This window comes from Pongo pygmaeus, chromosome 11 (genome assembly GCF_028885625.2).
Source record: "Pongo pygmaeus isolate AG05252 chromosome 11, NHGRI_mPonPyg2-v2.0_pri, whole genome shotgun sequence".
NCBI lineage: Eukaryota > Metazoa > Chordata > Mammalia > Primates > Hominidae > Pongo > Pongo pygmaeus.
Window position 1 is genome coordinate 137,934,498 of NC_072384.2, and position 14,208 is coordinate 137,948,705.

Consider the following 14,208-nt stretch of genomic DNA (forward strand, 5'->3'; position numbering starts at 1 on the left):
ATCAAGGTCTGTTAACAGAATCAACCTTCATCTCAAAGGTGAGAGTCTCCCTGCCACACACCAAACAGGGCCATATCTTGTGGAGGACAGAAAATGCCCTAACCAGGCTGCCCTCGCATTACATGCCTGACTCAAATTCCTGATAAACAAGCATCTATTCAATGTGATTGTCAAAATGGGCAAACATTAACATATGCAAATGAAAACCAACGGTAACACTGCTCCTCTCCTCTTCCCCTGCCTTAGGTGCCCAGGACTAGGAACTTTTCATTTGAGTGTTTCTGCCTACGAATTCCTTCACAGATTCAAACACAGGTCACCAGGGTCCCAGAATCCAATGTGATAAACTGTGAAAAATACAGGTTCTTAAGACAGTATCTTTTATTCACAGAAGTAAAAAAGCAAACAGTAGTATCTACTATTTAATACTAAGAAAGGGACCCATCTCTGTAAACATGTTTCTAATTAATGGATGCTGCAGAAAGTAAGAGGAATTAAAATGGACACATGCAAATATAAAAATATATATTTTAAAAACTTCATTTTGCCTGAATGGTGTAGAAAATGTATATTTGGAGAAATAATGCCTATTGTGGTCATTGGAATTTGGATGCAAAATACACATGCAACTACTGAGTAAGCATACAGTTATTATCTTTTCTTAGTTATTTAATAAAGAGTGATTCATTGTCTCTCCTTTTTCTATATCCAAATATATAAAAACCATTAAAAGATTCTCTCCCCACCCCAGGGGAAATGGTTAAAATGACAATTACAGGAGAAGGTGAGGAGGAGAGGGAGAGAAGTTGGTGGGGGGTGGGGAGGATAAGGATTCCTTTCCTAATTCTGGTTATCCATTTTGAATTTTAGACATTTTTAAGTAAATGTCCCATTTATTAGGTCGGTGCAAAAGTAATTCCAGTTGTTGCCATCACGTTCAGTGGCAAAACCGCAATTACTTTCGCACCAACCTAATAATTCAAAAAGAGCTCTCAAAAATGGCATGTGCCTGTGTGTACGCCAACATATATTCATCAGGCCAAGGCGGGTTAAGTGCTTGTTTTGTTACTATGAAGTAAGTAAGTTTAAGAGATCAGAGATCAATTATGCAGGGCCTTGTTCTTTTTTTTTTTTAAAGTAATTTATGTCTTCACTCTGGACAGGAAAACACACATATGCATGTGTACACACATACATACACAGACACACACACGTGAAATGGTGAGAGGACATTCACATCCTGGGTCTGAGGGTTATGCTCCAATTAGTATGAAGAAGAAAGGTTTTATTTAGATTCATCTGTATCAACTACTTGTAGCCTTGAAAGAAACACAAGCCCCAATTTCAAAAACTCTTTTCTCTTTATCACAGGTAGACAGGCGATCTCAGTGTTAAAGGTCTGGATCAAAAGCACCTTCTTAATTCTGAACCTCACAACTCAATATATATTTTTTTTTAAAAAAAAAAGGAAAAGAAAAACAAAACAGCCCAGCCAGACCCTTGCTTAAAGATTTTGTTGTTTATATTAACCAGGCACTGTTTATACAATCTTGTCCCTTTTGGACCACACATAAGATAACCAAAAAATCCTCAAATCTTGCTGTCTAGTTTACTCATTATTGATCTCTGATCTCTAGTTTACTCCAAGTCTTTTTCTCTCAATGAAGCACTAAATTGGCTAAAAATTTTCTATTTCCCACACTGTATTCAGGGTGAAGTTAACCAATGAGTGAGAAATGACGCACACAGATTTCAGCAACTTTGAAGTTAGAGTTGAATCTGTCCTGACCCACACCTTTGGGGAAAATCTACTGTGTTCTTTGTGGCTTCTCTTTGAGCTCAAGCACCATGGTGGGGTCGCCTAACAGGCTCATTCAACAGACACCTTTAAAATCAATTACAGAAATAAGCATTGTGAAGAGAAATGCTTTCCTCCTCCTGACGGTAGATGATACACCAAAAAATAATGAATTGTCCCCTAGTTAGCAGAAAGTTTTTGCTTCAGGTCTATAAAACAGTATTATATCTAAATTCCCATGGCATTTCCATTTTTTATGTTCATACCATCATTCTTTGCTGAACACTCTTAAGCAAAGCCTATTAACTATTTTAATAATCAGTTTCTCACGGATGAACAAGCCAAGTCCACATTCTGCTGAATGAGAGATTCCAGGTCTCTCAGAGTTTCACTGCCCAAGAACAAAAGCAAGTAACAGCTGTCAGTTCCTGAATTATACCTAACCAGTCACTAACTTAGCATAGACTATGCACACACTCTGGGGCTCAAGCACATGAGAGAGGGTATCACAGACTCACACACTAAGCTGGGGTGTGTGCTTAGGATGTCAGGACCAGAACACCCCATGGGTCAGATCCAAACCCACGCATTTCATGGATTCTAGCCAGATTTGTCTTGTGTTCTTCTAGGCAGTTGTTTTATTAGATTAAATCACTGAGTAAATGAAACGCCAATCTTCACAGCATCACAGACCACAAATCAACTCGAGTCCCAGTATAAGGCACAGGAGAAATGACTAATGGATATGTGAATTCTAGTGATAGCCCCAAATGCACCTCCCATCAAATTTTCACTGAGTCTGGTCACAGGTAAAGTAAGACTCCATTTACACCTGGGATTATGCAGAATAAGATGATGTTGGACTGCATAGAGCTGACATGGACCTATTCCCCCATAGAAGTCATGCCCGGGCTAAGACTCAGAACCCAGGAAGGTAAATTGGAATCAAGACGAGTATTTTCTTAGTGCCATTAATGGACCTAATAGTTTCACAACTCACCTGTTTCAGTGAGAGCCAACGGTTCTGTGCTCACCATTAGATTGATGGTTGAACTAGAAGCTGACCTTGCTGGCTGTGGAGGTGGGGGCTGAGATTTCTCTATAAAAGAAAAATATATGCAACTCATAGGTAAATCAGAAACAAGAGGGCCTGGGAATCCTTAGTGACTGATATAAGGTTGCCTGCTGTGATTAATGTCTTATGTGAGGGAGTGGCGATTGAAAGACACAGATCCAAGACACCTCTACACCCACGACTTATGCTGTGGGCGGCAAGTTGGATCCACGTGCTAATAAGCGACTAGAGGGGATCCCTGAACTTCTGAACAAATCCTCTCACCTCCCACACAGCCTCTGCTGCTGTCCAGGAAAATAGAGCCCTAGGGTTGACTGGGTCTTTGGACTCATATCTCTATGGGCCTAATCCATGGCACTGGTGGGAATTCCCTTTCCTCAAGCTGGTTCCTTGATCTGAATAGCATTGGCCTGAAGAAAAGAGGAGGCTTCCCTTCACATTCCTGGAGCAGTGGGGGTCAAGAAGAATGGGAGGGGGGAACCCAGAAGAATTTAGAAAGATGAGAGAGGGGACCATGAATAATGAAGAAAAGCTGGGACAGCACTCAAGTGCAGGCCTCAGTGAAATGGGGGAGTCCTGGGGACAACAGCCAGCCAAGGGCAGAGCCCAATTATGGTGATCAGGGTAGGGAGACTCAGCTATCGACATCCTCCACCCCCGGGGCGGTGAGACTTCAGGGACACCTCCATTACTCCCTAAGGGGCCAGTGACTGGTTGATGTTTTCCTGAACATGGAAACCTGGACAGGGTGGTGGGCAACCAGGAGCCCTCGCCAGGAGACGTGGCCATCTTTCCCGGGTGCAATGTTGGAAACGGCTGTGCTCAGGCGACATGGATCTGGCTTCCTCCATAAAGTGGCCCAGGACCCAGAGGGCAGGACTGCATCCCACATGGAATCCCATTTCCATTCTCTGTTTTATAAACTTAGGGTGCCACCAAAGCACCCAGGCTGAGTTGTTTTGTTGTTGTTGTTGTTGTTTTTCTAATTTGTGGTTATTTCAGAATAGTTCAATAAGTAAGTATCTCCTTTGTGTCCTATTTGATACTCTACATAGAAATCAGGTACTGACTTGTACTGATCATGTACTTACTTGTACTGAAACTTCCGTGGTAGGTGGCTCTGACCTGAGACCTCAGGTAGCAGACCACAGCCACATGGTATGTCTGCCCAGCAAGCAGGCCTCCGATGATGCGGTCCGTGACTGTAAGGTTCTGCTTCAGAACCAGGGACTGATCATGGGCTGAGGTGACGGTGAGGTCATAGAAATAAGGACTGGGGGGCTCAGGCCTCTCCCAGTGGAGTTTGGCGCTGTTCTCTGTTATCTCAAACACCTGGACTTCACGGGACACCCTAACTGGAAGATAGATCAGAGTGTGAAGATAAAAAATAAAATCCTCCATGACTGTTGTGCATGAGCGAGAGAGGAAATCTGAAAGCGATGTGTTAACAGACAAATTGACTTGAAATTTAGGTGAGGTGGGGAACTAATTTCTGTTCAAGCCTCTAAAAAAATATTGCTCTCATACATGAAATGTGGAATTCACAGTAAAGAAAAATCTCATTATTCATCAACTATCTTTTTTTCTATTAAAAATCTCCACTGTTAAGAAGATACTTTGGAAATGCAAGGCCCAGCATACTAATCATAAGTTGTGTTCGCTACAAAATGAGCCCCATAATTTAACATATATTAAGTCATAAAATTTTAGGGTATGACATGAATTTCTTTTAAAGGAATTCACTTTCTCTCTTTCATACTGTTCATAAAATGAAGATAATTTCCATTTTATCATGAGCCTTCCTTTACAGCTTGTGACATTCAGTAGTGTCTTCCAGTATCTTCTTTAAGAAAATGATAAAATAACATACTCTTGGTCTCATTAAAGCCATCTACCTTTTGTATCTAATTCAGTCTGAAATATATTAAGTTGGTACAGAGTAATTGTGGTTTTTGCCATTACTTTCAATATTTTTCTCATGGTCAGTATGAGCATAGATTTCAGCCTTGGAGAATGACTGATGGTTCAGGCTCTGACTTTTCAGGTTGCTGGACTGAACACCCAATATCGCCACAGCACACAGCTTAGGGCCCCTCTTCTGTGGGTCTGAGGCAGACACAAAGTTTGCACTTGCAAAGGGCTCCCCCAGACCTTTTCAAGGCATATTCTAAGGTAGGCGAGTCCGGCTCCATACACCAGCCCAGAAACAGCTGCCTTGCTGCCTAAGAACCAACTGCAGCCTTTTTCTTTCTGTCTCTCTCACTCCCTAAATAGGAGCTAAAACCTTATTTCGACATGGAAACTTTTCCCTTTAGTTTAAGACAACTCAATTTTCAGGTGAAGTGAGCTGTGCCCCCACTGACATTCCAGAGAGAATGACAGCTTCCCATCCCTACCCAGCGACAGGATCGAGGGCACAGGATGGGGAGTGGGGAGGCTGGAATCCCTAACCAACGCCTCTTAAAATACATCATCCAGGTGTACAAGCCCAGATCAAGGACTGTATTCTGAGTGTGCTACATGCAGGCTTTGAGGAACACACCCTGGAGCAGTAAATGAGGATGTCACAAGATGGCAGCCCTAGCAAGGGCTTTCTTACCCACGGGCTTAGTGGTGGCTGGCTTGGTGGCAGCTGGTTTGGCTGCCTGGGGCCTAGGGGCCTCAGGCTTGGTCACCACTGGTTTTGCAGCAGCAGCAGCGGGGGGTCTTACAGCTGCTGGCTTTGCTGCTACAGGCTTCGCTGCTGTTGCTGGCTTCACCACCACTGGGGGTCTAACAGTGGCCGTCTTCGTGGCCACAGGCTTGGCAGCCATAGGTTTTGCAGGGGCTGGTTTCACAGGGGCCGGCTTTGCAGCGGCTGGCTTCGCAGATGGCTGATTTACAATAGCTACAGGCTTTGTTGTGGTGGTTACAGGCTTTGTTGTAGTGGTCACCGGCTTCATCGTAGTCACCGGCTTCGTTGTCATCGCTGGGTTGGATGTAGGACTTGAAGTAACATTATTCGGAACATTTCTGTTAAGACAAATTAAATATTACCTCTACTTTTGCCTGCTATCTAAAATAAATAAAGACATAACCCCATGAGCTACATTAAATTTGTTTTAGCAAAATGCCTGCAATAGTTTTTATAGATTATGTATAGTAGTGCATGTATTAAAATTAAATTCCTTCTTTTAAGGATCTGTGCCTCCCTAAAAAAAGATATGGAACAGCATATTGAAAAATAGAATCATTAAAAATGAAGCTTATATTGTTCTACAAAAACACCTTTCAATTTCTAAAATAAAGACAGAGAGAAAATAAGAGACAATAATAAATAATATCCAACAATGTTCTCATTATAGCAATTAACCAACCAAAACATACACCAAAAATTAAATGAAATCAGTAGTTAGCTACTTACATTATAAGAAAATATCCACTCAATCAAATGCTATGTTGAGCTGGAAAACTATAAAGTTAGCATGTACTATTTTGCTCCCAGGGATTATTATTGGGAGTATATATATTTTTTATTTCTCTTAATTTTTGTGTATGTGTATTTTTTTTTTACAATTTCTTGATCTATTATCAACATCTAGAGAGAATAGCAACCTAATCAAACAGACATAACAACATGGACCCACACTTCATAGCTTTCTTGATCTTAGAAGAAAATATATTATTTTATAGTCATATCTTGCTACATGTCCTAGGAAGTATTAATATATTTTCAAGTTAATATCATAAGACTTCAAATACTAGGTTACTTCATTCATTCCATTTTCCTAAAGATAAAAAGGTTGAGCCAATTTTAGGGAATGTTTCAGAGAAAAAATACGAATCATTAGAGCCTAGAAAAATAGAGGCTACAAAGCTAAATGAAGCATCCAGTGCCACGATAAGGGTCCTAGCTGCCTTAGCAATGATATTCATTCTTGCTATGCTGAGATTTAAAGCCACTCCTTCTGAGGTCAAAAGAAAGAGTTGAAGGACTTAAGTGGTGATAGAGAGAAGGGTCTGCAGTAGGAAGAGATGGGCTGTCTTTCCCCATCTTGAGAGTCAGCCAGTAGTAAGCCAGATAGTCATTTTTCAAGGATCATTTGCATTCACGTCTCATCTGTGTATGAAGTTCAGAATCTGCAGAATCTGCACTTCCCTCCAAAGCATGACACACTGTGACGTTCTCTTAAGGAGCACACATTGCTGACACACTACAGGAGCTCAGTTCCTGCAGCCACATCACCCCAGCTAGCCTTCTGTTACATGGCCCCCCTGCCCTCTTTGCTCCTAGGGTTGGCACCTGAGATGGAGCAGGGCATGAAACACGGCACACGGGCCAGGCAGCAGCATCAGCATGGGTGCCACAGTCCTGCCCACTCCCACCTCTCCCGTCAGTCTTCATAGAACATGCACATGGCTTCCTATTATTACCATCATTACATGTTATCACAGCATTAATAATTTGAAGAAGACATGGAGTCCATTTTTTGATGTATCCAATCCTTCTTTTACTCAATCATTTCACACCAGATATGGTAAATTGTTTGGACCTGCGGTCTCAATTATCTAACTTCTCTCTGCCCATGCCTTTTACAATGTAATGTGGCAAGTCCTTCCATCAAGCCTAGTTTTCCACTCTTAAATCTAGGTTAGCCTTTGGACATGCTTTGCTCAATAGAACGTGGCAGAAGTAACAGTGTGCCAGTTCTAACCTAGGTCACAAGAGGCCTTGCACACTTGTCTTCTCTCAGGGAACCCTGCCAGGTCACCTTGTGAACAAACCCAAGCTAGCCTGCTGAGAATTAGAGACCACATGGAGCAGAAATGAGCCAGCCCACCTGAGACCATTCTAGACCAGCAGCTCTATAGCTGACAAGCAGCTGACCACAAACATAAGGGATCCAAGGAGAAAACAGAAGAACCACCCAGTTGAGCCCAAACAAAAATTGCTAACCCACAGAATTGCAAATTAAATAAGTGGTTGTTGGCCAGGCCCAATGGCTCACGCCTATAATCCCAGCACTTTGGGAGGCTGAGGCAGGCAGATCATTTGAGTTCGGGAGTTCTAGACCAGGCTGGACAACATGGCGAAACCCCATCTCTACTGAAAAAAAAAATACAAAAATTAGCCAGGCATGGCTGCAAGCACCTGTAGTCCCAGCTACTCGGGAGGCTGAAGCATGAGAATTGCTTGAACCCAGGAGGCAGAGGTTGCAGTGAGCCAAGATTGCACAACTGCACTCCAGCCTGGGCAACGCAGCAAGACTCTGTCTCTAAATAGATTAATCAAGTAAGTAAATAAATAGGTGGTTGTTGTTTTAAGCCACTAAGTTTTGGGTAGCTTGTTACGTGGCAAAAGCTAACTAATAAAACAGATTATTTGAGAAGCATGACCCACACTACCTTTGGGAAGTCACATTTTCTGGATTTTAAGGTCCTCATCCCATAAAGTCAGGAGCTGTCTGGAGGACCTGTTGGAGGACCTGTGCATTCCCTGCAGCACTACAATTTTTAAGACAATAATTATAATCACTTACACTTGTTTGTGACCAAACTTCACAAGGTTCTTTGTGGGTTGGTCCCCCTGGAACCAATCACACTGTTTCCTGATATCTGGGGACAAGTAAAAAGCATTTTCACCTAAAGAAAAAAACAAAGAAAACAATTGAACTGCATGCTAATAACATGAAAATTAAAATTAATCTGTCAATAAGTTCAATGAATCACATAACATTTATTTAGCCCATAATTATTGTTGAATTAACTATATCAGACAAACTATGTCCAGTGATTTTAAACATAAAGTATGATAGCATTTGATCCATAAAACATGCCAATATGTTCTATTTGGCAAGATTTGGGTGATTAAGTTAAAGATGTATTTATCCAACATGAGAGAGAAGACAGGGATAGAAGAAAAATCAAGTGGAGAGTTTAACAAGTTCTAGACTGTTGGACATCAGATTACAATCCAACTGCTTTTCATATTTTCTCAATGCTTTGTTGAGCAAAGCTTTTGTTTTTAATCTTTGGAAGACAGGAACAGTGACCTGTGGGTGAACCTGGGGGCTTACCTTTGCTTCACATTTTTCCTTGAATCTTTTGGGGGCCAGACCTTCACAAATGTGAATACTGTTTTCATAGACCTCAACATTCCCTTAAATAATAAACATTTAGCATATACATGTTTATTTATACTTTATAAATCCCCCTCATTTGTTCCAAGACTTGCCTGTACTGACCCTGGGCTGCACACTGTACACAGGCTCTGGAAACTATAATAGGCTGCACCTCCTCAAAGAGCAGTCTAGGGGACCACAGACCCACAAACAAATGATCAACAGGCCAGGTAATAGATGCCCTAAGTAGGGTGTCCGGATTAACCATGAGCAGGCCTTGGGAGCGGGAGCCTCCACGGCGAGCAGAAGCCATTGGAATTGAGCTTTGAAGATGAATATGGGTTTGTTGCTAAAGTGCAGTGGAGAGCATTCCAGGGAGGGGGAGCCCCATGAGCAAAGACCCAGTGTTATCCAAGCACGGGGCTGGTGGCTAAGCCTAGATCAAAGCAACTCTTTCTAGAAGCTTTCTCCGGTGCCCCTAACAGAAGTCACTTCTCTTGCAACATGCCAGCCTATTATGTCATGTGTAATAAATGTGCATTTGATCCATTTGCCCACCCATTTGTAAACTGTTAAGGACACCAAGAGTGCCTTATGACTAGGTGGTGCTTGGTCAAATGTGGTAGAATAAAGGAGTCAATGAGAACAAGGATTCTGTCTGCATGTTCCCTGCTTACTCTGACTCCTAAGAGCATTTGTGGCATATGGCAGGTGTCAATATATGCCTGTTAAATGAATGAAACAGTCCCTGTCAACACATCATTGTCTTTTCCGTGACTGTTCCCACACTTCTCCGGGCCCGAGCATAAAGCCAGGCCAGGGGCACATGCTGTGCCACACAGGACTTACTGCTGACGAAGGACGGCAACAGCCTCCCAAAGCGCATCAAAGGCTCCTCGTTGAGCTCGGTGGACTTGTCCACTAATTTGAAGAAGACGTCGTTTGGCTCACTGGCAAAGGTGTATACCTCCTTGATGTTCACCTTCCTGCCAATGCCCAGGACCACGAAGAAGTAGCCCTTGCATTTGGCCTGCAGGATGACTCTCTGGGCCTCCTCCAGCTGCTGCTCCTGCACCTCGCCCGTCAGCATCAGGACCACAATTTTCAGGTCCCGTGGGTTTGGGGCACTTTCAAAGACATTCTCTATGGTGTATTCAATGGCACTTCCCAAGGCCCTGGTTCCCTGCAACTGTGTCATTCCCCGGCTGAGGAAGTCCACCAGCTTCTCCTTGGAGCCATAGTCAGTCAGGGAGAATTCCACCTTCACAGGTGGCATGCTGGCATTGCCCATGGACTCAGAGGGCGCGTGCTGCACAACGGCCACTCTGGCGAAGTGCTGGGAGGCCTTGGGGTCTGGGCTCATGTCCAGTTGTCTGACCAGGTACGCTATGTACTTCTTCATCTCATTGAACTGGAACAGGGTGGTGGTCTCAGCGCTGTCTAAGACAAAAGCCATGTCGATGTCCACATCGCTCCCTGCTGCTCTCCTGTCCCTGAAGGAAGGCCTCCAACTGCCAAATCCGCAGGATGGGTCGATGTTGCAGATGTCTAGAAAGAAGCATGGCAGCCTATTTGTTCTGTGACACCCACAGCAGTATACACAGCTCATCAATCTGCTGGGAGACTTGGGTGATTAAAATGATCACATAAGATCAAAAGCGGGCCGGAAGCAGTGGCTCACGCCTGTAATTCCAGCACTTTGGGAGGCCGAGGCAGGTGGATCACGAGGTCAAGAGATCGAGATCATCCTGGCCAACATGGTGAAACCCTGTCTCTACTAAAAATACAAAAATTAGCTGGGCCTGATGGCGCATGCCTGTAGTCCCAGCTACTCCGGAGGCTGAGGCAGGAGAATCGCTTGAACCCAGGAAGCAGAGGTTGCAGTGAGCCAAGATTGTGCCACTGCACTCCAGCTTGGGCGACAAGAGCGAGACTCTGTCTTAAAAAAAAAAAAAAAAGATCACAACCAAAACCAATTTATATCTTGCCTTGATTTGATTACGGCCAGATTTCAGTTTCTATCACCTAATACTTAGTAGATGAAACAAATCAGTAACCTAAAATCTTTGTAGTATACCATGTGCTGGCATTTTTAAAAGAAATGAAAAATTATCTTACTTCTTTGCCACTCTTTGAAGAAATATGTTCTAGAAAGTCACTAGTGCCAATATTTTCATTCTAGATTCTAATATCAAAACTTAAGCAGAAACTGCCTCCTTCTTTGTTACCTGTAAAATGAATTATCCCCTATCAAAGAGAAGCTCTGTTTTGGGAGGTCCATTTTTAATATAGAAACTGCTGCAGTAGTATTTACTCTGGTAAATATGAGGCTTTGTGAATCCATTGAACTCAAGCTCTTTTTACAGATCATCATTATTCTCTCACTCTCCTATGGATATTATGTTTTGCAATTGCAGCTGAGCAGATCTTCCTGTTAGAGAAACAGCTTACCCAAGCAAACATGACACGTGAGAACATTCTCCAGGAAGTCTGTGAGGTCTCTCCCTGCAGGCAGGACAAGCGCATGCCCCACTGCTGTGTTATTGATCTGGTTTAAACAAAAGAACAATTTTGGTAGGGGCGTACATGATCAGTAATATCTGAAAATATGGCAGAGGAGTAAATCAAAGCTACATCAATAAAATAGATTAACTTCCCAATAGGGCAGTATTGGGAATATCTTCTCATTTGGGGGTGGGGCTAGGCTCTGAGTATAATAGAAAGACATAGGTTTTATTCTAATAGGGTGAGCTGGAGTTCATATCCCGTTCAAATGGGGTTCAGTTTTTTTCAGCTGTAAAATGGGGGGTAATACCTTCCTAATGGTGTCATTTGGAGGGTTAAATTAGATAGTAAATGTTAGTACCTGGTGTATCCTCTGGCAAATAGTAGGAACTTAATCTTATCGTTATTTTTAGCAACAACATGGGAGCTCCATTCCTTCCCCACCCTCTCAGGTGTGGTTAAAGCAAGTAACAAAATCACTCCCAGTGGGTGCAAAGAGTCCTGTCTATCGCAGTACCTGGGACACGATTAGTAATTATTCATTTAACAATTAGCTAGTTTGAATGAATGACTGAGCAAATAATTAATGAATGAATAATTTTTTGATCTTGTTGAAACCATGCTAAGAAACTCATGTGGTTCTGGGTCCCTCAGCCCACACAAGGGCAGATTTATGTGAATGAACCCCCACATCAAGAGCTCATGGCCAGTAGCCCAACTTCAACACTGGATTCCCAAGCCCAGCACTCTGTGCACAAATCATCCTGTGTTTGGCAGAATAAGCACTGAGGAATGGCAGTGATGACCCAATGTCTTTTGCTGACACAGGCTGTGGTAAAAGCACAGAATATCCAATGTGGAAGGAAAGACATTAGCAATCATCCTGCCCCAGCCTCAACTTACAGGTGACAAATCTGAGACGCAGGGAAGCTAAGTGGCGTGCACATTACTTTAAATGAGTGAGGGGAGTGTGGAACAAGGCCAAGGCCTCCTGACTCCCGGGTGGGTGGACTCCTTCCTACCCATCACCCATCTGTCTTGAACAGTATCACCAGAACTGCACTGAATAAATATTAATTGATATAGGAATTAAACCAGTTGGCTGGGTGCGGTGGCTTACGCCTATAACCCCAACACTTTGGGAGGCTGAGGCAGGCGGATCACAAGGTCAGGAGTTCAAGACCAGCCTGACCAACGTGGTGAAACCCCGTCTCTACTAAAAAAAAAAAAAAAAAAAGAAAAATACAAAAATTAGCCAGGCATGGTGGTGAGTGCCTGTAATCCCAGCTACTCAGGAGGCTGAAGCAGGAGAATCGCTTGCAACTGGAAGGTGGAGGTTGCAGTGAGCCAAGATCACGCCATTGCACTCCAGCCTGGGTGACAGAGCAAGACTCTGTCTCAAAAAAATAAAATAAAAACCAATTAAACCAGTTATTTAATAGAATTACAAGGGACACTTGGCCTCTCTGTGGGCTGACCCTTGGGGCCTGACTGATGAAAGCTTTGCACAGTGGTGTAGATTGGGGGTGCTGAGTCGGTGTAGTTTTGGGGACCTCACTAAGAGACTGCAGGCCTCCAGGGCCACCCTGGATATTCACCTTCAGGGCCGATTGAGACAGAGTGGAGAGTGGAATGGGTATCATCAGCACATGGGTTTCAGAGTCTAATGGACTAGGGTCCTAGCTTCTCACGAGCACCTCACTAACAGCAGGATCTTCCTATCCATGAGGTGAGACTGATGATACAAACTTCACCAGCCAGTTATGGGAAGCAAATGCCCAGTACACAGTAAGACACAGCTCAGAGTGTGCATAGGGGGCCATCTTGGGAGGAGACAGGACTGATTCAAACGTCCAGGTCCTCATGAATAAAGCAAACAAGTCACACCCCCTTGTTAGTAGATAGAGGGTGTCACCAACACTAGCATCACTAACCGGCAAGAGTGGCCAACATGTGAGGAGGGACCTGGGGGCAGTACTACAGGCATGTAGGCGTCCCTGTAGTGCTGGAGCCACGAGGCTGTCCTGGAGACCTCACAAGAGAAGTTCTCAGGCAGATGGCCTCATTGGGGACGTTTTAGGAGCTATGGGACATGAAGTTGCCAAGGAGCATGGACGTGTCTGAGAATTTTCTCAGAGCCCCAGAAGAAAGGGAGATGCCAACAGCACCCACAGAGCACAGACCTGCAAAGCGTTGATGAGCTGCCGGTCTTCCTGGCTTGTAAGGAACAAGGGGGTGATCCCTGCATCTGAGAGCTTGAGCACAGCCTCTCTGAGCTGTGGGGATGCTCTCGTGGGCGTGTTGCTGAAGAAAACAGCCACTTTCCTCATTAGGAATCCGTTCCTCACACGCTTAAATGTGTTCCTGGCCACAAATGACATGGCGGTCTCCAGACTCTGCTGTTTGGATGTCAGAGCCACCTGAAGGTTCTTAATCTTGTCCAGGAGGACCGACTTCCTCTTGGAGTCAGCAAACCGGATCTCCGTGGTCACCTCATTGTTGTAGGTGACCACAGCCACCCGGGCCCCCCGTGGGCAGTTGCTCTCAGCAATGGTCAGGTCATTCACAATACTCAAGACCACATCTCGCATCCGGCCGAAAGTGTCTTGGTTGACCCCCTCAGAGGTGTCTAAAGCAAAGGCTAGTTCTGTTGGGAAGACGGGACACTCCAGGGGCCCTGTGGAAAGTGGAGGGTGGAGGGTTAAAGACAAACTGTACTTACTACAAAA

At 43.9% G+C, this 14,208-nt stretch overlaps 1 protein-coding gene across 1 annotated transcript in view; it reads right to left on the bottom strand.

Annotated features, from left to right (window-relative positions):
- The window catches only part of COL6A3 (collagen type VI alpha 3 chain), a 90,218-nt gene that overhangs the window by 6,571 nt on the left and 69,439 nt on the right, over positions 1-14,208 (bottom strand). The window contains exons 36-42 of the mRNA XM_054477909.2: positions 13,663-14,156; positions 11,426-11,522; positions 9,824-10,522; positions 8,393-8,495; positions 5,473-5,885; positions 3,965-4,228; positions 2,799-2,897 (exon numbers count right to left, since the gene is read on the bottom strand). Of these exons, the coding sequence (XP_054333884.1) occupies positions 2,799-2,897; positions 3,965-4,228; positions 5,473-5,885; positions 8,393-8,495; positions 9,824-10,522; positions 11,426-11,522; positions 13,663-14,156 (2,169 nt within the window). The remainder of the gene's footprint in view (positions 1-2,798; positions 2,898-3,964; positions 4,229-5,472; positions 5,886-8,392; positions 8,496-9,823; positions 10,523-11,425; positions 11,523-13,662; positions 14,157-14,208) is intronic.